Here is a 26,009-nt window from a genome sequence, read left to right on the forward strand (position 1 = left end):
AGCAGGAGAAGGAAATGGCATTAACCTAAAGGACCATTCATTTAAATGTCCCCCAAATGCAGCCTCTGTGCACAGATTACAACCCTCTGACTGTCCTAACTACAAGTGCACAAAAGACTTGTTACACTGAAATAATGATAGCAAACCACATCTGAACTTGATTGTACACGGATGTTTCCTTGGGAGGAATGAAGATATTATAAATTATTACTGCCAGGGTCCCAGCTAGGCAAAACCCGCACTGAGGTCTCCCCCAGGGACAGCACCAGGATTGCGAAATCATGTTGTGAAACCTGATCAACAGAGAGGAAAATGGAGTGTTTGGGGTTTAATCCAGCAAAGGTCACATCAAGTCAGGCAACAAACTGAGACCAAGAGACCAGAAACTGAGCTGAGCACTTTGCATCTGCCTTGGAGCACTGGAGTAGTTCTCCTACAAATTATTTTTTACTAAAGTTCTTACATACGATGACATTTTATCCCTCACTTTTTAAACCACACATTAATTTTATAGTGAAACATTTATCCAGTCCAACATCTATGCAACAAAACACATTTAAAAATATCAGAATATTAAAAAGATAAAAAGGAGCGTGAGTTCTCAAAGTGGCACATGTTAAGGAATAAATTAAAGGGAAAAAAGTGTTCTACTCAGGTTGAACTACAAATAAAGTCTGAGCCTGGGAGAAGTTACCTCATTTCCTATAGTTCTAACAAATAAATGCCACAAGAAACAGTTCATGTTTCCAGGTTTGCTAGTGCTTGAATCCATATCACTTGTCACAGTACTGTATATTTGTGAGTGATCCTCTCCGATTTGAAGGTATTAAAAATAAACCCACGCTGGTATTGCAGACTAAGAAGTAGTGATTGTTTAGGTGCAGAAATTAACTCTCTCAAGGTGTTCAACCTCACAGGCTTCTTAATATAAGAAATAAACCCCAAGGAGCCAGCTCCAAACAGCACAGCCCGTGGGTGCAAACAAGAGTTGTGCCTTCACTGGAAATGGCTCCAGCCCCATCATCTGTTCAGGGTGAGCAGTGCCGTACTCATGGGGAGGGGGGGTTCGGCGGCCCAATGAGCCCCTGGGGACACAGGGCTCTCCCTGCACTGTGCCAAGGCTGCCTTGCACACCTTGCTTGCATTTGAAGGCTACTAAATTCCTGGTATTAGGAATTTAGCACCAACACAGGGAAGGGATGTTCAGTGCAGCTCCTCTGTTCCCACAGAGGGAAACCTCCTCCTGGACAGAGAGCCAATGCAAGGCCCATCTGCTACTTTAGTAACGAAAGACCTTCTTAATTAGCACCTTTTTATACAGACTCAGTCAATTAAATCTCTCCTCCATGGCTCTGCTGTGTCGCTTGGGACCAGCAGCCATCACATGGTGGGCTGAGCATTGCAGAACCTGGGTGGTTTTTCCCCAAAGCAGCCTGGCAGAGGGGGACTTAATGCCACTGGAGTTATGAAGCCCCAATAATTAGCTACCTACCACCTTAAAAGACAATATAAGGATAATTTAATGATTACAAGAATCTTTGCTAATATGAGGTTGGGGACAATAAGAGCACTTAGAAGATGACATGAGTCTTGCACTTCTTCAAGGTTCACGTGTATGGGTGGCGGGGTTGAATGCTTCCTTTTCAACTATGAATACAGATCTGTGTGACTTACAATGATTCTCTGACAGGCTGTAATTGTTTAAAGTTAGCAGCTTTGTTCAAATTAAAACAGCTAAAAACTTATCAAGAGATAAAAAGCTCTGAACTAGCACTGACGTGAAATAACAAGACACCTTTGATCTTTCTTGATTGCAAATGGTTGGGGCACATATTGCTCTGGCTCTGCAGGGGGTGACCCCAGGTCAATTTTTTTAAGGGAAAAAAGTCAAGGGAACATACTTATCCTGCTTACAGCGTGCCAGCTAAAAGCATCAACCCCTCGGACCAAAGATCATAACATAAAATGCTGCACATGCACTTCCAACAGGCTAACCAGACCACAGATGCACCAACCAGCAAGGAGTGTAATCGGCAATTGCTCTACAAAACATGAGCGTAAAACAGTGGAAACTGCAGGAGGGGGCTGAGACTCAGGCTGCCCTGGAGGAACGTCTGGGGTTGTTACTTACTCGGCTGATGCAGCAGGTACAGAATTACCTGGTGCCTATTTTCAGGTCTGAAGACACAGAAGACAATCGGCTAAAATGTGGGGACAGCTATGTTTTGGGGATAGCTAGGCAACCAGTGTGATTCTTTTCCAGTTAAAACCAGGCAAGACTGTTGGAAGAGCCAAAAAAAGGAAAAAAGAAACTTGCTTTTGAACGAAAGTAAATACCAGTTCGCCTGGTCTTTTGACCAAGGACAGTTGGGCACAGGGTTAAACCCAGCTAGTGAAGGGATCCCCCCAGACACGCTGGCAGCAGAGGAGCTCAGCCTCCTACTTCTCCAGATCCAACTCTCCTTAGGTGTTTCTAACTGTCTGATCTCTTAGTGTTCAACAGAGCATTGCTGCCTGCCGGGGAACACAGTCCCGGGACTGCGACTGGAGCTGGACATGAAATCAGGAGACGCAGCTCATTGTGAGATGGAGGATGGTGTAAAGACCCAGGATGGCACCCACCACGCGAGGTAGTGTTTTGCCCAGGGATGCTCAATCAAATTGCTGCTTCGCTGCACAGTGAGATGCAAAATAGTTTTGGAAACTGTCTTACAGAAATGGAAAACAGGACTGGGCATGCTGTGTTTTACTTGTGCTTGGGAAGACACATCCTGCAGGACTGAGCTCAAGATTGTGGCTGGTCTAATAGCAAAGTAGACCAGAGACAAGGCTTTGCTAACTGCTTCCCTTCCCCCTTACATTCACCGCATCTACAAAGCAACACGTCAGCTCAGTTTGAGCATGGCTTCAGCTCTAGCTTAATGGCCTTTCCCTTCTTTTAAATAGGGAGGAAAGGGATGGAAAGAAAAGCCTACCTATGTACTGCACTCTAAATGCATGAATGGAGGACCCAGAGCACAGAGCTTAGTCCAGCCCATGCTGGCTTTCAAGTTTCTGTCCCATTACACACAGTGCCTCGCTTTCCTTCAGCTCCAGAGATCTAAGGCTTGAGTTTAAACCTTGATTCTCTCCTGGAAAAAGCCTTTACGCACAGTTTCTGTAAAAGGCCAGCAAACTCCAGTGACTTCCAGCACCTCCGGCTCCACCGAGGCTGCCCTTTGCCAAGACCTAGGCAGCACCACGCTGCGTGGGAGGACTGCTGATTGCTCTAGCTGTGGTAGAAACAGGTTTTTTCTCCCCCAGAGGGGAGAAGAGGTGAAAATGCTGATTCTGATACAAGATTGTTAGTCCGTTTCCATTTAAGAAGTGAAACAGCTATACTTGTCAAGCTGTAGGACAGCCCAAGGCAGCACCAAGCAGCACTTCCCGACAGCGCCAGAGCTGCATGACATGCTCTGAAGGCGTACGAAGTGATGAGATGGGGGGACTCCAGCAAGCCAAGGCATGGATACCTGAAAGCCTTAGAAGCACACACAGCCCACGGCTCCTGCACAGCCACAGCATGATCACAGTACATATGCAACCACAGTATACAGCTGGCAGTAGTAACAACATCGATTGGCATTTGTTTCCTATCCTAGGAAGTGGCCTGCATCCTTTAGGTGCTCAGAACATGTCTTAGGTAACTCCTTCAGAGGTTAAACTTCTCATTTGCCATAATTTCCAAGTCTTTCTGCTCCTCTCCTTTGCTAGTGTTGATTTGCTTCAAGTTCCTCCACCAAAATCCTTAAGAAAGGCACATTAGCTTGGTGGAGATCTTTTTCAGCTCCCTTAGCAATAAAAAGCTTTCCGAAATCCCATATCGTTCATCAACTTGCCTCTAGAGAACCAGACTTTAAAATGTAAAGCAGTCTGCATCTTCTTAAGTCCAAACCTCCATGGGTACCATGGACTCCTTTGTTCCGACAGAAGGAAGCAAGTACTCTTCCTCCAGAAAACGAAAGGGAAATTGTACTAAAAACCCACGAATCTTTTTTAATTCTTCCGCTGCTTTTACAGGATCATCATTTGCTAATTTGGGCTTGTTGATGAAATCACGCAGTTGGGTTAAATTATTCACCTGGTCACTGGGAAGGCATCGAAAAACCTGATCAAAACAGAAAGAAAAAGTGGCATGTGAGTGCGGGGGAAATACTGCAATGCGGAGTTCCCGAGAAAGACCAAAACATCTAACACAAATTCCCCAGGATGGGAGCGACTTAATTAACAGCCTGGAGAATGGGGAGGGAAGAGGTATGTACCTATCTGTGATATGGCTAGAGCAGGCAGAGGGGAAGCTCCAGGGCTTTTTCTGATCACTGCAATTAGAAATGAGAAGTAAAATTTGCTTCTACTCCAGTTAGGCTATGGCCAGCTAGAAGCAATAAGTACACCGTGGCGATTAACTGGAGCTACAGCTGATACAAATAGAAGGAGAAATCAGAACTGTTGCCTTCTTGGGCTACTGTCACACTTTGAGGATGCACAAACTCCAGTGTCTTGTTCACAGCTCTTGTATCCAACACTACTCATTCCTTCAAAGCATCTCTGAAGGTCTAACCCCAGGAGCTGGACCTGCTGCCCTTGCCCTCCCCATGCTGCTTCTCCCGTTGGCATCTGCTGCCACTATGCGGGAAGGAGGGAGGGGAAAGGCGCCACGTTCCTCACCTTATCAAAGATAGTGGCATTGCGAGCCGCTGTAGAAATCCACACCTCCTTGAAGAATTTCTCGCAGACGGGATCCTGGTGTTCCAGACTGAGATCGGAGCCGCCAAGGACAACCCTGAGAAGACAAAGGGATCGATGCTCATGGAGGCTGAAGCACCAGGTGCTCCTCTCTTGAGAAATGCCAGCAGAGGAAAAGCTTCCTTGGGACTTGCCAAACGCTGCGTGCTCCCAGCACCCTCCCACTCCCATCCCCTGCAATAGTCTGTCAGCCTTGACGCTGCTCGAGTTTCTCCTTTTTTTTTCCTGTACAATAACTGTCCAGATGGGAAACAGGGTGGGGAAAAAAAAGGGAAGGAAAAAGGTCTTAATGAAAAAACAGCCATGTTGTGAGCCAGATGGCTGCTCCAAGTGAGGAAACTTCCATTAGAAAGAGACACCGCCACCCAAAATTAAGAGTGTGAAAACAGGATCTGGAGGCAAGATACCACTGTCTTGTTTGTGAGCTTTCCTAGTGAAATCCTTCAGCAAAATGATTTGAAAGTCAAGCTGCCGAGTTGAAGACACGAGTGGCGTGAGAAAGGCTAATGCCAATGAAATAGCAGCAAAACTCTGGGCCAAAATCCAGGCCAGGCAATGCTAAATCTGAGCAGGCAGCAGCAGCCCCATTGGTTTGAAAGGCTGCAGGCAGGTATAAGCCTGAGCAAGCCCTGCCTGCATCCCCACTCGCTGCCTGCGCTCGGCCAGCCCCACACATCCCACCTGAAGCACCGCAGCCGGAGGGACTGGGCAAACTTCCCAGCACTGTAATCCTCGCCATCCATCACGGAGGGGATGGTCTCGGTGTCCTGCACGATGATGGCCATCTCGCTGTCCCGCTTCCCCAGCATGCTGCGGTCATTGATGTTGGCAGAGCCTGGCCAGGAGGAAAATGAAGCACCAGCAATGCATCACCTGCCGCACGAGATGCTCCTGCACACCCTCCATCACCACCCACCACCCCCTAGGCCCTCCACATCCCTCATCTCCACCGGAGACCAGCTATGGCTTCGCTAGGTAAAACCCTGACCAGAGTGCTTCCTTATGGAAACACAGATCCCAAGAACCAGGATGAGGGGGTAAGGCAAAAAAACCTAATTTTTGCAGGCTTCAAAAGCTCCAGGCTTGGAAGAAGGTTAAATCACAGCCAAGCCCAGGCCAACATTTTCAGAAGTTCACTCCCTCTGTAACTTCCCAGATGCTTTTGCTGAAGGATGCCACAGCTTTCAAAGGACTTTACTGCATTTGGTTGGGATACCAAGTTACCTGACACAGGATGGGCTCCATAGGTAAATCCACTCGTATCTTTAGTAGTGTAACGAGGGGAAGTTTTTCATTTGCATTTGGGAGGTAGGGGTTTTTCGGGAGGGGGATCTAGGAAGAAGGACATCATCTCCTCGCTGTGGGTAACCAACAACCAGACCCTCCTGTCCTGCCGGGACCACACTTTTGTGTCCGCAGACGCAAGAGCTCAGGCACCGTCCCTGCTAACGCAGCAAGGCAGCAGCAGACCCCAGGGCTCTGGGGGACCTTCCGTCCACAGGAGATGTTTCTTCTCTACTCCTTGCCCTGTGCTTGCTGCAGTGCTACTGCATGCTGTGTAAAATCCAAATGCCAGAAAAGAGAGGGGTGCTTTCCAGAGGCGTGCTGGGGGGACGCCTTCCCTAGCGGTGGGAGCCATGTGTGTCCTGTGCACAGCTCTCCGCTTGCACCCTGTGAAATAACCACTTCAGACCCCAGCAAAGCTGATGGAGGGCAGCAGAAGTTTCCCCCCATTGCATTTCTACCACATGGCTCTGGCTGTGCCTTTCACGGGGGGTCCCTCTCCAAAATGCACCACCCCGTGCAGGTAAGGGTCTGGGTGCTGGGCTCGTGCAGTGGCTCCAGCCCTGACTCTGCACCGTGGTGAGAGTTCCCCAGCCCACATGTGCCATGCAGGGTCTGACACCTGCAGCATTGCTTGAGACCAGGTGAAGCTTTATCCCCCGAACAGGTTTCTCTGTCCCATGCAGCTGTCAGAAGGCAAGGGATGGAGCCACAGCACTTGTTGGCTCCAAGGGAACAGCAAGATGCAGCCAGCGATAGGAGTCACCAGGTCATTAACCCACAGAAATGACCAAACAAACAACAACAAAAAAATCTCCAGACACAGCCCCCAGCTCCCAGGCACTAGGTAGCCATTTAGCCTTCCCAGTGACTGAATTAACCCAAGGGGAGCTAACACCTCCAGAGCAAAAATGAGCTAAGCCCCTCTCCATCCTTTCACCTCACTCTCCTGCACAGTGGCCCCATTAACATTTTATTTCCATGCACCGTCTTTCTTGGGTGGAAAAGGGATGACACTGGCTCCCTATCACCTCACCAGCTGGCACGGATGCACATGCTGTATAAAAATCCGTCCTCAGGCTTACAGGTACCGAAAACAGAAATTAAGAGATGTCTTAGGCCCCCAGACCATCACAGTTGCAACAACACTGCTCATGCTGTAATATTAAAACCACCTCTGAGCCGCTCTGCGTACTGCAGACGGAATCTGACCCCTGAGAGGGTAACAGAGGAACAAACCTAACCACAGGTCAGCCGAGACTACAGGCTGAACTGCTGCTTTGAAGGAGGGGAGTATTTTGAGTCTTGCAAAATCTGGTATTAAGTTATTCTTTGGCAAAGTTTTTGTTACTGATGTAACAGATCAAAAAGGGTTTCTCTAAAGAAACAGGTTAAAATTCTGCTTTTCTGCTGCAGTGGAGAACTCTGAGCCTGAAGTCTCTTGTCTTTGCTTTGTGATCTCATAATAAATATGGTAAGAGAAACGGATGAAATGGTATCTATTACTCATTATAACATATTTCCCCATTCTTAGGAAATGGAGCTGATAAATGACACATGTTGTCCAAACCTTCCAAATTTTACGGCACATTCTGTTCTTTAAGGCACAGATGACAAGTCTCACAAGTCTTCCTGCTAGAGCAGAGTTTGATACAAGACAGATGGACAATATTCCCTGCACTGGGATTCTCTTCACTGTTACACAGAGATTTAAAACCATTTTAGAAAAACAAATTAAACAACAGCCCCCCAAATCCTTTCCTCCCTCCTACCCACCCTCCTGATGAACTTATGAGTTTGTTTTTTTGTGGATTTTTTTTTGTTTGTTTAAACAGCAAAATATTTCACAAGAAAGAAATCACAACATAGAAAAGCACACGGCACCACAGCCTGCACTGAGTACAGGGCAGAGAAGCAACAGGATTAATCCAGGTATAATCGAGTGGTCCAAACCCCTCCCACAAGCCCCCTGCTCACCGATTATAACTGTGTTGTCATCAGCAATAAGCAGTTTGCTGTGAACATAGATGAGCTCCGTCACTAGTTTTCCTTCCAACTCTGCATATGTTCGAAGTCCACAGAATGATATGTAGTTTATCCACTTATTTCCAACTGAAAATTAAAAGAAAACAAAACTGATGGGATGAGAGAGGTGGAAGAGAGAAGAAAGAGAAAAGACCCTCTTTATGTAAAGACCCATATGAATAACAGTTCATTTTTGACTTTTTAAAAAAATAATAAACAAACAGATAATGGAAATAAGTTTCTTTAAAAACAGACTTTAAAAGCTGCCTGTGGGCTCTCTGTGCTGTTCTGATCTGCTGCCTGCTCAGATACTTCCACTTTGGTGAGAAATGACCCCAATCTCCCTTGCACAGCATGCAAGTGCTCACAATTGATCCAAACATCTTAAAATAGCTGGACTGTGCGACTGTTCTTCTGCAGATCCTGCAGAAAGGAGGCTGGAAGCAGGTGTTTTGTCCATGCACAGTACGGAAAGTATGTCCTAATGTACTTGTCTGCAGTTCAGATTTACACAAAGACCTAGAACAAATGAGGCATTATGTATGCCCCTAGTATTTGTGATACATGGGTTTTCATGGTGCTCCGATTCCCAGCAGAGCAAATTCAAGCAGGCATCCTCATAGCAAGGAAGCAACTCAGAAACAGCGTCCTGCTCAGGCAGGTTTTTCCTCTCCATGTTTGAGAAGTGCCAGAAACAAACCCAGGGTGGGATTCACGGGGGAGGCTGAGGGCTCGTTGCTCCCAGAAGCGTGACCCTGCTCAGGACTTTTTCCCAATAACACGATCCTGAGCAGCTGCAACCATGCCGTGCTCCTCCCTGGGGTCCTCCCCTCCTCCGGATCAGGGCTGCATCCAAGCGCAAAGTCTGACAACTGGCCAAGGCTCGTGTGACCCAACAGACCTCGCCATGGGATGACGGCAAAGGAGGTCATTGCTCACCAGCCCCACAAGCCCGTCGTACACACTGCTGTGAGATGCCTCTGTCCATGCCTGAACACCTCAGCCACAGCAAGCCCACGTTAATAAGAAGCTGGAGAATCTGATTTATGTTTTATAGATGTATCCATCAAACAACAGCATCCCAAGACTAAGCAACATAGAGGAGAGGAATAAAGCTCTTACTCTCTGTCTTCAGCTGGCCCAGGATTGAGTTTTCTCCACGGCACATGGTCCTGGAAAGAAGGTAGGCAGCCGTCAGCACCACCGCAACTTGAGGCAACGGCATATGCTGAAGCAGAACCGGGTGAGGCAAATCACAAACACAGATGCCTCTTAAATACCCCGTGAGAGCAGAAGAAACATGGTGCTTCCAGAGCACACATTTTTCCTGAATGACTGTTGATATATCAAGGACTGCTCATTTCTTAAAAGAGCTCGTACCAATCCGCGTAGGAGCTGAGGAGCATTTTTGCCTTCTAGAGCACACCGCAATGATGATAAACATGTTACAAACAGGGCTGCTACCGTCTGTGCTGCAGGTCTGAACATGAAGTGATATCAAAAACAAAAGCCAACACGTGCAGAACACCAGGTCAGGGAGTTTGCCTGATTACAGCTAGGCTAAAAAAGCCACAGCCAGCATCTCATTCAAAAAAAAACCCACAAAAAAACCAACCCATGGGCAATTTCTAAAGACCTACGGGTGCCCTCGCAGAAGAAAGGTCAGGCAGAAGGGCCTGGTTAGGAAGACATGCTGCTTTCCTTCTGCTTGCGTCTCCTGCCCCACTTGTCCTTATGGAGATGCGGTAGGACCCCTGCAGACCAGCAAACAAGGGAGATTTCACTCCGGAGGTAGCAGTAGCCTCCACAGACTGACTGTGCCCTGGCCATAGCATAACACAGCAGTTTTCCAGTAAAACCAGCTTGTCTTGGGCCATTTTACCTTCCTCTACACCCCATTCCCAGTTCAGGGCTACCTGACACTGCTGCATGTAAGTCCTTCCCATGAGACCTGCTGTGTTGCAAGTACCCCCAAAACCAGCAATCCTGGAGCAGAGGAACAGCATCGGGGAAGATGCCATTGCCTTCCTGGGGCCGACAGGCAGAGCCAGGTGAAGTATTGGCTGAAAAGGCAGCTTTGGAGACAAAGCCCAGCTCTTCCACCCGACAGAGCGGGTGTGGATCCCCTGAGCTAATGAACCTGCAGGGCTGCGTACTCCCTCCCGGCCGCAGCGGTGATGGGGACGCTGCCGGGAGGAACTGTGGTAAAAGCCACGGTAAGTGCCTACAGGAGAGCACGACTGTTGAGCAGGAGGGTAGAGACCTCAGGGGTTAATAAGTCCTGGTTTGATGAGCTAAAAGGAAAGTGGCTGAGAGTCATGAATCAGGGGGTTTGTGTAAGGGGTTGGGGGACATGCCGTGCCAGGCAGAGGCAGGGATTTCCCCGCAGAGAGCACCTGGCTCTACCCACTGCACTTCCCCGCTCAGCTAACATTGCCTCACCTCCTAATGCAAATCCCGAAGCTAGCAAATAAATGAGCTAAAGTACAAACAGTTTTCTTCTCCTTTTCCAAACACTGTGTGCTCGTGTGGATGACACCTAGCGTGACGCCATGCTGATGGCAGCTGGAGCCTTGGGCACCACCTGCAGCAGGCAGAGGAGACAGGGGAGGTCTCCGACAGCCCTGCCCGCAGTGTGGCTGCCTGCAGTACCTGTAGTTGAAGTGCATTATGGCCTGCAGTGCGTTCCCCCCGCCGGTCGAAATGTCTCCTTCAAACCCAGGCAGCAGCGGGATCACCACATATACTCGGAAACGCTTGTTTTCCCTGAAATGATAGTTTGGGGTAATATTAGCCTGCAAATGTTACAGCTTTGTACAAGGTGAGTCCCCTTGGTTTCCCTTTCTCTGTGTTGACCAACTTGGTTTCCATCCAAGGCTACTACACAAATTTTAAGGGACCAAAGTGTGAAGCGTATCTCCAGTTTCAGGTCTTCATCATCTGTCATCAGTACTTCAGCGAGTGCTCAGACCTTCAGGGGGAGAAGGAATAATTTACCCTCAGCAGACAACAAAAGCTAAAGGAAAAGAATCACTGAAGTTCAAGGAAAGGCAAATTATTTTGCAGATTGTGTCTGCCACTATAAAGTTCGTTTGAGCACCCCGACAGCCCAGTTACACGGATACTGGTGCAGACTGGTGCATACGACTGCCTGGCAAAGCACAGCAAAGATTAGAGAGCTATCGCAGGCAGAACACCAAAATCTAACCTGACGTTCCCACTACATCCTGTTTTTTGGAAGTCAGAAACATCACAAAAGGTGGAAAAAGCTCTGGGCACAAACAAAACATTGATCATTCAGGAAGGTGAGTATTCGATCAATACATTACAGCCTACAAAAACTCAGTTCCACTGGACATCCACAAACTAAACTGTACCCTAACCATGATCTGATCCAGGATTACCAAAGCTACGATCGCAGCACTGCCTAGGCTCTTCTTAAAGCCCACCTTTGGGTTTTCTTTGCTCCAAAATGCCAGGCACATCTGCTCTGCCAGCGCTTTCCAGGCACCCCTGGGTGTTGGCAATCCCCTGGCCTGCACCCCGGAGGAGGATGCTCCATTGAAGGGTGCTGCCACTAGATGGCAAACACACTTTAGTCAGGACAAAACCATTTCAGGAGCAGTCTCAAGATGAGCCGGCCTGCAGTTTTTTGTTACAAGTATTCCTTCCTCAAGCAAGTCGTGCCTGTGGATTTAAGGGCACAGGAATCATGAAGAATTAGGGTTTCGTCTGAACTGTGAGGGAGACATTGAGGACCTGTGTTTCTTTAATTTCAACAGCTGTGCTATACACTGTAAACTAGCTCTAGTCTTGGAAGCTTCTGAGGAAGACCTCAGAAACAGCTAATGAGGTCTTACCCATACACAACGAGAGACTTTGAAACGAAGCTTGTTTGTATCATGAAAAACATCTACCAACAAAAGCATTCCCAAAAAAGCAGCTTGTTTGTCTAAGCTCAGTGTTTATTAGACTAGAGAGCCACCCATGAAAAAAAGAGGAAACCAAGAAAAGAATCTTATTAATTACATCAGTAGAAAATATTTAGTCTAGAATAGTGAGAAGTGTACAAGCTTAACTAAAGAACTTAATTTACAATTAAACATCTGTGTGTCACCTATGCTGTTTTCCCAGGGCAGTTCGGAACATGAGCACTTAATACAAACCATTTAGGCCTGAATTTACTTTTAATCTTACTTAGGCAATGCCAAGCACTCTGGAGTGTGCAGAATTTGAATCTTATATTCAGTTAGGAATCACTGACATTAAGCTGGCACAATATTGGCATAAAATTGGAGTAATACAGAAGTGAATCAAGCATCACATATGAAAATGGGTTGCTGAAGCATTTGTGTGACTCCCTTCTGTGCTAGTGTCGTGGCTTAACCTCAGTTGACAACTGAGCACCATGCAGCCGCTCGCTCACTCCCCCCCCACAGCGGGATGGGGGAGAGAATCAGAAGGGTAAAAGTGAGAAAACTCGTGGGTTGAGATAAAAACAGGTTTAATAGGTAAAGCAAAAGCCGCGCACACAAGCAAAGCAAAACAAAGGAATTAATTCACTGCTTCCCATGGGCAGGCAGGTGTTCAGCCATCCCCAGGAAAGCAGGGCTCCATCACGCGTAACGGTTACTTGGGAAGACAAACGCCACCACTCCAAACATCCCCCCCTTCCTTCTTCTTCCCCCAGCGTTATATACTAAGCATGACGTCCCATGGTATGGAATATCCCGTTGGCCAGTTTGGGTCAGCTGTCCTGGCTGTGCCCCCTCCCAGCTCCTTGTGCACCTCCAGCCTTCTCAGTCGGTAGAGGATGGGAAGCTGAAAAGTCCTTGACTAGTGTAAGCACTACCTAGCAACAACTAAAACATCGGTGTGTTATCAACATTGTTCTCCCCCTAAATCCAAAGCACAGCACTGTACCAGCTACTAGGAAGGAAATTAACTCTATCCCTGCCGAAACCAGGACAGCTAGGCTTTTTGATGTCTGGACAGAATGACACCCTTTACGTAAACTTTATATAACAGGAAAATCTTAACAGATTACCTGGAGAATTTGCTGCTACCTCAGTAGCATTGCCAAAAGCAGCCAACCGATGCAAAGCGCCCATGGCATTCAGTTCCCAAAGGCAGGAAAGGCAATCCAGAGTGGCCTTCCAGGAGGACACCGCATTCAGCTGCCCGCAAGCCTCGAGGTTGCAAAGCAAACACCAGCAACGCCATTTCCAGCAGCACTGGCACCACTGCTCATTTACCCCGGGTGAGAAAATCCACTCCATCTTTTCATTCTTAGTTAATTTCAATTATTTGGGCTATGCATTGCAGCTCACAGATTACAAGCAACTCCACCCTGTTACTCTGCCCTGTTGTTAATGGCATACCAGATAACACCCATGCTCTCCCGGTTTGAATAGCGCTCCTCTTTCCACAGGGCCTCTGAACAAAGCCAGTCTCATGGCAGCTCCCGTGGCCTTGCAGATATTACCCATACCTCAGTGTCTGCGAGGCAGGAGCTACTGTCTGTCTCTGCTCGGTGGCCTTTACCCAAGTGGGAATTTCCAAGCTCAAGTGCCAAAGAGAGAGAAATTTCTGCAACTCTGGAGAGAGCACCTCTGAGAAAGCAGTCCCTGCGTGGCTCTGGACAACTACAATATCGGAAAAAATAATCATTGCAAGAAACTTCCTGATGCATGGTGAAAAAGCACATGAGATGAAAGGAAGATATCTGGAAAGTTTTCTGTATATCAGCCCAGCAAGATATAGCAAGGATACAGTTTTAGACTATGACATACATGTATCTTAAAGAGAGACTCCAGGAGAGCAACCTTAAGCAAGGCTGTCCAGGATCAAAGCGAAGACAAGCCACTACCTGTGGTATTAATGTTAACACAGGGTTAGGCATGCTCAGGTAAAAGGAGTGTCTAAAACACAGCTGGATTTGATCCATCCAGGAACAAACGATGGCCCCCTGCAATGGCTGGAGGTTGTAAATACCCTCCAGCACTTACCAGAAAAAAGTTGTTCAAACAATAGCTGAACCCTGCAGTCAAATCCTCGAAATGTGTTTGCTTCCCCTATTTGAAGCCAATCCTCTCTATAGACAATTTAAATAAGCCACAAATCCCAGTTCAACCTTTTCATCCATTAACTTGCCTTACCACACAGTTCAAGACTGGTTGGCTATGGAGCAAAGGTGTCACTGAACCAGAATATAAAGGACTTGCTTTTAAACAAGTTCCATAACTGAAAATACATTTGCATCAGGGTAAGTCCAGAAAATCACTTTCTGGCTGCAAAGAAACCACTGAAGAGTCTCACTGCTGCAAACGCAAGTGGATATTCGACCGCATTGGTTCTGCATTGGAAAAGCTATTGTACAGATGTGTCCATTAGATATTATTTTGCACCACACCATATAAATGCACCTGGAAGACTTTCATTGCCTTGTTAAGAACACGTTACCTGTGAGCTTTAAGAATCCTCTGAGCAATTGCATCGCCGATCTTGTTCCAGACAACTTTGTCATCAGCACAGCTAATAAAAAACTGGTTCTGCAGGAAAAGCAAGCAAAGCTACTGTCAGACACTGCCAGAGACGAACAAAAAAATATTTGCATGCTTTATTTCAGACCAAGAGCAACTAAAGATAGCCAGGTTTCATGTGCATTTGAGTTGATGCTTTTTTTTTAAAATTATTATTAAATGATGTGTGTGCTCACTTAGGGATGAATTAGCTCTTATTAATCTCACTCCTTAGAAAGTTCATGTAAAGAGCAACCTAACAGAGGCTAAAAAAAAAAAAAAAAAAAAGGAGAGGAGAATAAGCATCTCCATTCAGCCAGCGCTGAGAGTCACTCCAACACAGGAGATTCCTGCAGCTCCAGGCTGTACGGATGCGAGACCAGCCCTGTGTGCAGGAGGTTTGCGCATACACAGGGGACACTGCAAAGCTATGGAGGGGACGGGAAGACTATTGCATAGGCTGTGAAAGTTGCTGGGAATTTTGCAAAGAGGCTTATGAAAGAGAGGTCTACTTTTTTTCCACCTTGCAGTCAGAAGGCTGTCAGGGTACATACCCATCAGCCTGGTCTGAAGACCACTGAAGTCAATGGAAACAGCCCCAAAAATTCAGAGCAGATGCTGTATTAATATCCGTGTGTGTCTAAATTCATAAAAAATTAAGACCAAACCTCAAGAAGAACTACCCTCCTGATGGCTGCGAGCCATGCCCAGAACATCAGGACCCCCTTGCTTTCCCTCATTGCCACTCACTTCTATATATATGTAGTGCTTGCTGTTCTCTATCACGCTGACGTAGGCATTGTGGATGGACTCCTCGTGGTATTTAATGCCAGCCGACCAGTCAGCCGCAGAACGGATCACCTGGAAAGGAAGAGATTAACACCTTCAGCCCTCTCCCATCCAGGACGGCACAGAATTGCAACTGAATTATTTAAGAGGCAATGCTCTTCCCTGGCACCGCTTGCCTGTCAGGATTTCACTAAATAAGGTAATACGTGCAACATTAACCATTTATACTGCATTTGTAACAAGGAGAAAGGATGCTCAAAAATAGTATTAATGCTTAATAACGTTCTGATTAAAAACATAAGTGCCCTGTCCCATTGCTGCATTACTGCCCCCTCCCACCTGAGCAGTTTTAGATGCAATAGAAGCAGCACAGAAGTTCTGTTCTTGCTCAAGTTCTTATGACAAACTGCTTTTAAAACAACCTAAATTTCCAAGCTTTAGGAGTACACATCCAATCGGTGATGTCCTCTCTAGCAATATTTAAAGCTGGTCTCCAGCTGGGGCAATGCGTTTTTCCCACAAACAGGCAGTACATAATTATACAGTCAGGCTGGTAACGCAGGCCATATCTTTGTCCTGAGCACTGGAGGTCATTCATTTCTTCTGCCAAATTCTTGCACAAGCCATCCGATTTGTGATGATACAACTTTTAAAATTTATAGCAGTTCACTGCATAGCATGCCCACACTTATTTATTAATTTTTACTGGAAATCTGTATTTAAAGTAGATACTGTGAGATCCCCGGGGCATGTTCTCCCCTGCCTCCTGCAGTTATTGTGCAAGCAAGCCAAAACAATATGAGAAACAATCTTTGTTCATGCTCTCAGCCAGGCTGAGCAATCCCCACGGCAGGCAGCTTCCCATCCCCAACAGCCAGAGATGCCATGGCATCTCCCACTCCTGAACTTTGAGTCAAGAAGCAGCCACGCTATGCCCTGAGTGACATTTTCCTAGATGGAAATGTAGTTTTTAATTAAGTGTTGGCAAGATACATGCTCAGGGGAAATAATTACTCATGATTAGCCTCTGTGTTTAAACATTGTCAAGACAAAAACATTGAAACAATAGCCTTAAAATATCTCAGCACTATTATACCAGCTCTCAGGGCCAGTCACACACAGGACAAGATCCAAATGCTGAGGATCTGTGGAATGTGTGTGTCAGTACATGCAAAATCCTGATCTCTTCCGGGGCTCAACAACATTTTTCCCTGGAAATCCCTTCCATGGATTTCTTTTAATTCTCTGTGTCCAGCTTCTGCTTTACTCCATGTTACTCTCCTTGTCCCCCCAACATCGCTGATAACCCTGACCCTGAGCTCTGCTGTCACATTGTCATCATAGCCTCTATTGGTCCCAAACAGGCGCCTTTTGCTCGCAGAAACCTCCACAAGGCAATGCTGCTCAAGCCCGTGTGGTTTTAATTGCCCATTTGGTTTGCAAAGCCAACGCTTCGTGCTCCCCAGGCTGGGCACTGCTGAAACCCCACCGAGCACTACGGCAGACAGTTCCTGAACAAAATTCCACCATTTGCATTAATAAAGACAGAAAAACAGCTTTTCTGGGTAGAAAGCAGGCTAATTCTTCTGTACACACAGCTCAGGCTGCAGCCTGGACAGCAGCTCGCAGCGCTCCCACCTTCACCGGCGCAGCCAGCGATGAGCAGCCAACGCTGCCCCTTCCCTGCCTTTTGTCCCGCTGTGGTGAAAACCTGGGGCCACAAAGCACATCCCTGTGGGCTGGGGACCTCCAGCAAATGCAGTCTGGAATTGCACTTCAGAAAGCTGCAGATTGTAGCTTCCTCGTGTACGAAGTACTGATACTTAATTCTTTTTTTTTTTTTGCTAGTTAACTTTGTCCATGCTCCAAAGAGCCGCTTCTCTTTTTAAGATAAGCTGCTGAGCCCTGCACTGAACAAAGTAACTTCCACACCCTCATTTACAGCAGCAATAGCTGTAACTGCTGGGGACGAGGAATAAGTGTCCTTTTCTGAATTGGGAGCTTGATAGCACCAAAGCCCCTCTTTTTGAAAGACAACTTTACTGATGGGAGACAAGTTTATTCCATACTAGGGATGCCACCTAATGCAACAGAACCATCACGCAGTACCATCCCTTTCCAGCTCCACGGCTTCCCAGTACATCATCCATCTGCCCTTCCCTGCCTTCCTCTTCACCCCTCCACACATCAGCACCCCAGCTCCCTCCACACACCAGGCTGCCTGCCGTTACAGGACCATCATCCCTCTGCCATCACCCCAGAACAATGTATCATGGCTTGTCCTAAAAAGGTGGCTCAGCATCACACAAAAAGCTTACGTCAGGTACAACCTCGAATCCATGTGCGCAGGGAAGAAGAGGTGTCAGAAGATGCTGGCTGGGGCAGCAGAACAGGTGTAAGGTGTTCCAGCTTGGACCTCCTCAAAATAAAGTTGTTTTTAACCTGGATCACTTCAGTGGCCAGCACCGATCATGGCGCAGCTCTGCAGCCACAGCGACAGGTGAGGAGGTGGCAGGACAAGGCCGCCAACATTGGTGGCTCTGTGGCCACCCAAGGCAGCATTGCTTGGATGCAGCATGCACCCTGAAGAAACGAAGCTGCAGCTGTGGCACTCAAAGGCAAATACACACCTTGAAGTTTCCTACACTAAGGCCTTCCCTTATAGCTGATGTTTCATCTCACTTCTGGACATCTCTCCTTTCCTGTCAAGGTATTTAAAGTGAGCTGGTTCAAACACAACCTGTTTTCCTGCGGAGAAAAAGCCACGCACTGCCCAGTACAGAGCCTACCAACCAGAGCTGGTGTCTCCATGCTCCTTCCTCTCCTCTCCCTCAAGCCTCTCAATAGCAGCGCTGAGTGCTGTGCTGGGCTTGTTATCTCTTTAACTTCTTTAACCAATACAACAGTAATAAATTTGATGTTTGCTGTAGGCTAGTGCATAAATCCTGAACAATGCAAGTTCTCACACAGACTTCAAAGAGGTAAGGGCATTAGCCATTGCCAGAGCATTAAATTTTCATTGCGTTTACATCAGGAACTGGACATTGCCTCACCACATCACATCTTTTGCAGCACTGGCTTTGGCTGATAACTGCAAACTCCGGAATGGAAATAGAGAGATGGAAAAAACCTGGGACTGCCTTTGGCAGACGGCTATTTGACTCTTGCAAAAATCAATGTGCAATCACATTACTATTGCGAGCAAAGCCCAAAGTTCAAACGAAAGAGGATGAAAGACCATGTCTGACTAACTCGTAGAGCTGACAGGCTCCTTTCCTCCTTCCCAGCCTGTACCTCCACATCGTTTCCCATGCACGCTGCATTCATTATCCCTGCCCAGGGGAAAGCCCCTGTCAGTGCCACTCCTGCTATCCCCACCCTCCCGAAAATGCTTTTCTGCTCCTCTCCTCTGACAAAGGAGGGCAAAAACCAGATGGTACAATGAGGTCAAAATTTGTTGCTGACAGGTCAGTGGCTCGGGCTTGCAGCAATGTTGCAATCCCCACAGATCCTTTGTGTTTTTCCTTCCTCTGATCTGTCCATGATTGAAGACAGATTTGCCAGCAAGCTCAGAAAGAAGAAAAGCGGCAGCCAGACTTTCTTCCATCGCCCCACAGCCAAGGACAGACACTGGATGCTGGACTTTACCTCAGGGCAGTAACTTCTACCTATAAAATCCCTACACAGTACCAAAACAGTGAAAACACGGGTTTGGCTGTTAGCCAGCCAAAGGATTCAATATCAAGAATAATAATAATATTGCTCTAGTTTCTGGATAAAAAAAAATTGGTGAAAGATTTTAGGGTATCTGCTTATTTCTGTGCTGGACTGAAAGGAGACATGAGCACCTGCAGCCCTCTGGTCTGAAACTACTATATTGGACAGGCAAGAGGTTGATATTCCTGTGACTGCAGGAAAGGAGAAGCTACACAGGGACACCCCAATGCACACCCCAGGAGCTCCAGAAAAAGGCAACTGAGAGGAGGGGGGGTTCAGATCTAGGCTGCAGGTGTCGTTCCCTCTCCCCACCTCCTGCAGCAGCCAAATCTGAAACCTTCATCAGGAGGAGAGCCTGAGCCGCTCACTGACCTGCAGCGGGGACTTCAGGGATGCTCAGGGCATTTGTGTCATACAGGTATCCATGGAAACCAGGCCAGGGTGAGCAGTATGGAGGAGACAGCCAAAATTACAGTGTGTGCATGCAAAACCATGCCTCGGAGCTCAAGGAGATCATTCAGAGACCATAACCCAGCTGCAAGCAGCCCGGGGCCAAGGGAACTGCACCCACAGGCAGGGTGCACCAGCCTGGGCAGAGGAGCCACCCTCACCACTTCTACTGCGCTTGGTGCTGCAAACACTCTTCCCCCGAGTCTTCCCTCATACTGAGAAGGCTGGTACATTGCAGGGCAACACGTTTCCAGCCTAATATCATATAGTTTTATTTATCTGGCTATATGCAGGGCTGAGCTACCCTGACAGGTCTCTAAAAGCTGCAACTGGACATAAATTAGAAATGAGCAAGGTAGTTTCAAATTAATAATTTACAAGACAAACCTGCTCTCTTTTCACTGTTTATGGCATCACTGAGAACAGCCCCTCATTTCCTGGAATGTATCAGTTATTTGCAATGCCCCAACAATGTCGTAATGAGGCTAGTTTTCAAACAGCTCACCCATCACTCAGCATTGGCATATGCAGCATTTAGCAGTCACTGAGCTTCATCCTCCTCTCCCACGGGCTGATGCCCTGAGCCAGCAGCTCTGCAGTATGAACTGAAGGAAGGATGGACCTAGACTGTGCTCAGTTTAGTTTCTCCTTTGGGAACTGCTTCCAGTTCTGTAATCAGTAGAGCTTCACTTTTTGCTACAGCAAACCCCATGATTTAGAAGTTGAGGCTTATCTTGCGGTTAGAGCGCACTCAGGGGACACAAGCCCCCTCACTTCTATGAGAACAAAACTTCCAAAAAAGCTGGTGTCACAGACACAGCCGAGGAGGCATTTACAGCCACAGGGAAGCACGATGATGCCTGAAGTGAGACTATTTCTCAACAAGCCATGAGCATTGTTTTGGAGGCTGATATAAAACGCCTGAGATCCATGACACAAGATCCCCGTGCTGGCCATCCCTCACACCATGCAGGGGGGAGCAGACAATGCCCTGGCAACCCACAAACCCAGAAAAACGCATCTTGTTACACTAAGCTTCCCCAAGTGTTGCTGTCATCTGGGTGGACCACTCCTTACGAAAAGCAAAGGCATGCATTTTTCCTGGTTTTGGTCTAATTGCTCTTATTTCATACATCTTTCATCCACAGAGACACACAATTGTTTTGCTGCTTCAGCATAACTATTTTGACTTTGTATTCTTCAACAAGTCCATGTTTCTGCTGGGTGACAGTATATTTAATATATGCACTCAATATAGCTAACAGGGTTTTAAATATAGGTATCTTGGCAATTGTGACTGCGACGATGATTGTCACAAACGAGACTGTGGGCTGACTGTGCAGAACTGCAGAGGACCCACAGGGCTGAGTGGTTGCATAATAAAATGCAGATGAAGTTCAATGCAGAAAGCAACAGCCCTGAGACTCCATTTAATGCTGGGCTCTAGCTGACCACTACCCGTCTGAGCAAGGCGTCGGGAGCCTGGTAGACTGCTCCAAGATCTGGGATAAATACTCAGTGGGCAACCTCAACCCATCAGGCCTTCCCAAAACATAAAACACAAACGTTAGGCATTAGAAGGAGAGCAGCAGAAAACAAAATGGAAAATTACACAGCTATACAAAGTCATGGTGTTCCCACAACTTGAGCACTGCATATAGCTTGGTCCTCTTATCTCAAAGACGGAGGTATAAATGAATGCATCTCTTCTGAAAGAGTTGCATTATTTTACTATAATTGAGGATCCAACCTTCTATGCTGTGAGCTAAATTAAATAATTTTCGGTTTGTATTTTCAAGTTCTGCAGAGGGTCTGTCAGGCATCGACACTTCTTGCTGGAAAGATCCAAAACAAGCTCTCGTAGGAGTAGGTGAGCAGAAGACCATCAACACCCACCTGGACTGTGGCATGAACAGCCTCAGGCACCTGATACTTCAACTCATTAGCAGTTTGCTGAGATTTTGGCAACAGGAATGGGTAGGACAGGGATCGGTATTTGGGCTTCATAATCTGCCCGGGGAAAAAAGAAAAAAAGAAGAGATTGCAACATAGCAGAATAACATAAAAAAATAATAAAATGCATGCCTAGGGAGGGCATGTGGGTGAGGCAGGGTCTGTATTTATCTCTGTGCCCCCAGTAGTGGTGCCCACACCCCACCTTGGTGAAGTTCCAGCGCTGGATGAAGTGTCGGGCAACATCACGCGCAGCTTTGCCGTGCACCACAGAGGAGATGTCGTGCCAGGGCATCCTCGGGGTGGTGTATCTATCAATGAAGTCTACGGGACAGGAAAGCACACTTGGACCTCCTCAGACAAAGGACAGGAATGTGGGAAAGCACACAGTGTCCCCCTCCTCAAACTGAAGTTTCTGGGACACGACACCGAGGGCTTGTGCAGATGAATTTAGACTTATCATGCAATCACCAGCAGTCCAAGTCCATGGACCGTAACAGCGTAATTGGCTCTAGAACCTCTCAAAGGGTGTTTTGCTGCTTCTTCCTAGCAGCCAAACCAAAATAGCCTCATTACCTCTGGCTCAGAAGCAGAAAAAAAATACGGTTTGAGACTGAGAAAATGCGGAACAGAGTTTGGGGGAAAGTAATGACTTCCAGAGTACAAAGGCACCTACCAGCAAAAGGTTTGTCAAGTTGAACCCAGTCTTTAAAGACGAAGTTGCAATAGTCTTTTCCGTGCCAGAATCTGGTTTCCCCAATCAGCTCGCCAACACCCGTCGTCAAGCTGCGGATGGATCCTTTATCTGTCACAGGCAAACAAGATAACAAAAACACATGCTCCAAAGTCACGGCTGTCCATCGCACATTGCTGGTTAGAGACTCACTGCCACACAAAAGCATTGGTGGGACTTGCCCGTCCCTGTTGGCTGAAGCTGTTTTCTCCCTAGTCTTCCTGTTGCTTTCAAAGGATGCATATTAGTACTTTTTCTTCCCTATTTTAATATTTGTTATACAATCAGGACAGGTAATATATAGGAGTCCGTTACGGAAACAAAAAGTGGATGCTGAATTCTCTCTACGTTGGACTAAAAAAAAAAAACAAACCACTCTATATTGTCTTTCCACAGTCCTATGACACCTAAATATTACCATGTGGCAGTCCACTCCCAGCTGCGACTGACCTTAGTGGATATATGTACAGGAACATCACATATATCATCTACTTAATATATTTTACAATACTAATGAACTAATTCCAACTTCTCTGCTAGGGGTTTTATTATTTTGCCTCTATAGCAGGGTGTATCTCCTCTAACAGAAGCTAGTCTTTATTAACTAGAATGAGATGATTAAAAAGCTCATGTTCCCTCATTAAGTATTGTGGGTTTTGTTTGTTTTATTTTGGTTTTCCAAATAACAATGTCATCTTTTGATACGTTTTTACATGTTGAACAAAGGGACCCTGAATTCCAAATCGATGGTGATTAAAATGGTCTAAAATACTGTAGACAGGGATATTCCCTCCTAACAGGATCACATAATTTGGTGCAGAGTGAACTCTTTTCTCTCACTGTTAAGAAAACCAAAATTGTTGGCCTAGACCATCAACATTTAACTAGCATTATTTCCCGACCCTGAGAGCAGCCTTCATCTACTCTACCAAATACTAGTGCAGTAATTACACAGTAACATGCCAACAGCAGAAGCCTTCTCCTAACCTGACCACATCACTAGGTAACCACGAAAACCCCTTAGCACAAAAAAAACCCCTTTCAACAGTCAACAAAATGCACATCGGCAGCAGTGCAACAAGACCAGTTTACACAAAGCAAGCCCTGCCAGCACTGCTGTAATCCCACCGAGCTGAGCTGAGCCAAGCCATGCCAAAAATGCCATGCAGCAGGTATGCACCACAGCTGCCTGGGGAAGCATGAGTTTCCAGTGAGAGTCCAGGTGGAGCTGGGGAATCGCTGACTCTGCATGCTCGAATGGGAATGGGTGGGACACGCTGTCCGGCCAAAACACACTTCATGTACCGAGCTTCGATGACTGCATACCAACTCATGAATGAGCATGAGGTGACCACAGGAGAGACCGCACTTCATTTCCATCAAGAAAATGCATCTCTTCCTTGTTCCCTGCCACTGCTTTGTAATCTATATTTCATAATTGGCAGTTAATGCCTTAGAGGAAGATGTTAGGAAGAGGAAGATGTTGAAGAACTGTTCCTCGCTCCGTTCCAGCACTCAAAGGCATTTTGATGAGGTACCATATTGAAACAGGCCCTTTCAACATCAGTCCAGAGATCCAAACAACTCAGTGCTCATAACCACCCAACTGCTTTCTCAATCAAGTATGCTTTCATTGACTTTAATAAGGGGCAAAACTGAGGCCCCAAGTCTTCATCCAAATGTAGGTTTGGCAACAGCCACTTTGCTGTTTCCTCTCTCTGTTTGCATTTGTCTTCCTGCATCAGGCTTATTTTAAAAAATCCAGTGCAGAAGTTCCCAATTCCAGTAATAAGCCCCTTTCTTTACAGGAAGGGAACTGCTGAAATAATCATATACCAGAATCAGAGCTATTTCGTCAACTATTCCCTGCTGTCATTATTGCAAATTGGTTTGGGTTTTTTATTTTGGGGTGGGGTTTGTTGTTGTTGGATTTTTTTTTTTAATTATTATTTATTTATGCTGGAGTTTTTGTAGCTTCTGGAGAAGCACCTTCTGCCAGGATGTCCTCAGAGGGGTGCTAAGAATGCTGGGAGAACAACAAGCAGTGAAGCCTGATCCTGGCACCCAACCTAACTCTCACCATCATCACAATGCAAGAACATCGGCAGCTAAAGTCTGAAGGGGTCTGCACCTCTGCCTTCCTCCACTTACCCTCCTGAGGCTCAGCAAGCCCCTGTTTGGATTCACTGTGGTGATGGAACACTTTCAGATGGGGCTTTAAACTCTGGATTATATTCGGTTGACTGCTAGTGGGGTTACAGTAACCTGCAGAAAGTCAAGATGCTCTGTTTATGGCAAAAACACACATCCACTTCTGCTACACTGGTGCCTGATCCTATTTGAAGACACTTTGCATGACAGGAGCTCAAACGAGACGTCAATTTGCCAAAACTACAAGTGACCAACAGGCAAAGGACCAAATTCAAGACCTGGCTGGTTTTAAACCAAACAGATATATTGAAGCGGCAAAGCCATGGCTATGTCCTGAGCCGACTGCAACCAACGCAAATGATGCTCCAGCCAGGCTTCCTCAGGCCAGAGGCAGAAGAAAGATCTGCAGGGAGTGATGGAAACTCAAATAAGTTCCCACCTTGAGCAATTTACAGCTTCAGGAGCTGAGGATGTCAGGAACAGATTTCAGGAAGGACTCCGTGCTGGAACACATGTCAAGCTGATCCTTGTAATTTTAGCTTTGAATCTGTTTTTAACGTGGGGAATTAAAAGCTGCATTCAAATATTCAGCTGTTGAATAGTCTCTCCTCTCTAGTAAGTGGGTGAATCGGGAATATTTCCATTTAAGTGAACTGATTTAAACCTAGGTAACACTAGCCTATGAGAAGGAATAATCACATTGAGTAACTGTTTTGCTTGTTATAATAAATACAAGCTGAAAAATGAAAGATTTGTTTCTCCCTTGCAGAACAAAATATTTCCAGCAGTATAAACACTAGATATCACATACACTATATCATGTCATCTGATGGTTCATGACAATTGCCAATTAACTAAATGCAAATCCACTTAAAACTTTTCTTGTACATTTTGCAGTGGCACAAATTTACATATTGACTACACATAGTTATTATTCTGATAGTTAAGAAATTCATCAACTTTCCTTCCTTACAAAGAATACATTAGCCTAGAAATTATGTGAATCTGCATGTAACCCACCCACCCACCTCCACACGTGCTTTATATATGTTATTTAGTTGAAAAACATTACTTACTTGATTCGCTGTCTATGCTGCTGACGCTGTCAGCATGGTGCATGCCGTGTTTATGGAGATGCTTGTAAATACTGAACCTTGAAAACTTTTTGGGTTTTCCTACTCCTTTCATTTTTGATATGTCTGGGGCATCATCAGCATTTCTCTGGAACAAGTGGCTTTCTGGGGACAGAGCTTGAGACTGCAGGGGGACACATTCAGACGACTCCGCTGCAGACTTAAGAGACACAGGACATTGCTGCAGGTGATGTACAGACAGGTTTCCCCTTTAATTACAGATTATCATGCATAATCAATGCTCAGAAACAACCATGAGCCAAACTTCACTCCATGACAAAGACACACTTCAGTGGGAACTACAAATGCTTTTGAGGGAGAGGGTCTGTACTGAGGAGACACTCGACAGAAAAACCCATTAATGCTAGCAGTACATTCTTCAATCCCATAAATTTACTTTGGATTATGACTCCCCTTGAAATTCTCATAAATTTAGACCTCTCTACATTTTTTAGAGATCTCTGGATG

At 46.4% G+C, this 26,009-nt stretch overlaps 1 protein-coding gene across 1 annotated transcript in view; it reads right to left on the bottom strand.

The window, feature by feature from the left end:
• Positions 1 to 3,638: 3,638 nt before the first annotated feature.
• Positions 3,639 to 26,009, bottom strand: part of PLD1 (phospholipase D1, phosphatidylcholine-specific) — a 45,532-nt gene continuing 23,161 nt past the window's right edge. Inside the window, exons 14-26 of the mRNA XM_009333579.1 lie at positions 25,485 to 25,701; positions 24,409 to 24,522; positions 22,201 to 22,329; positions 21,730 to 21,848; positions 21,468 to 21,581; positions 15,366 to 15,476; positions 14,557 to 14,645; positions 10,747 to 10,860; positions 9,217 to 9,266; positions 8,047 to 8,181; positions 5,467 to 5,620; positions 4,708 to 4,822; positions 3,639 to 4,147 (exon numbers count right to left, since the gene is read on the bottom strand). Of these exons, the coding sequence (XP_009331854.1) occupies positions 3,923 to 4,147; positions 4,708 to 4,822; positions 5,467 to 5,620; positions 8,047 to 8,181; positions 9,217 to 9,266; positions 10,747 to 10,860; positions 14,557 to 14,645; positions 15,366 to 15,476; positions 21,468 to 21,581; positions 21,730 to 21,848; positions 22,201 to 22,329; positions 24,409 to 24,522; positions 25,485 to 25,701 (1,686 nt within the window). The 3' untranslated portion in view covers positions 3,639 to 3,922. The remainder of the gene's footprint in view (positions 4,148 to 4,707; positions 4,823 to 5,466; positions 5,621 to 8,046; positions 8,182 to 9,216; positions 9,267 to 10,746; positions 10,861 to 14,556; positions 14,646 to 15,365; positions 15,477 to 21,467; positions 21,582 to 21,729; positions 21,849 to 22,200; positions 22,330 to 24,408; positions 24,523 to 25,484; positions 25,702 to 26,009) is intronic.

This window comes from Pygoscelis adeliae, unplaced genomic scaffold, assembly GCF_000699105.1.
Source record: "Pygoscelis adeliae isolate BGI_AS28 unplaced genomic scaffold, ASM69910v1 Scaffold220, whole genome shotgun sequence".
Classification (NCBI taxonomy): domain Eukaryota; kingdom Metazoa; phylum Chordata; class Aves; order Sphenisciformes; family Spheniscidae; genus Pygoscelis; species Pygoscelis adeliae.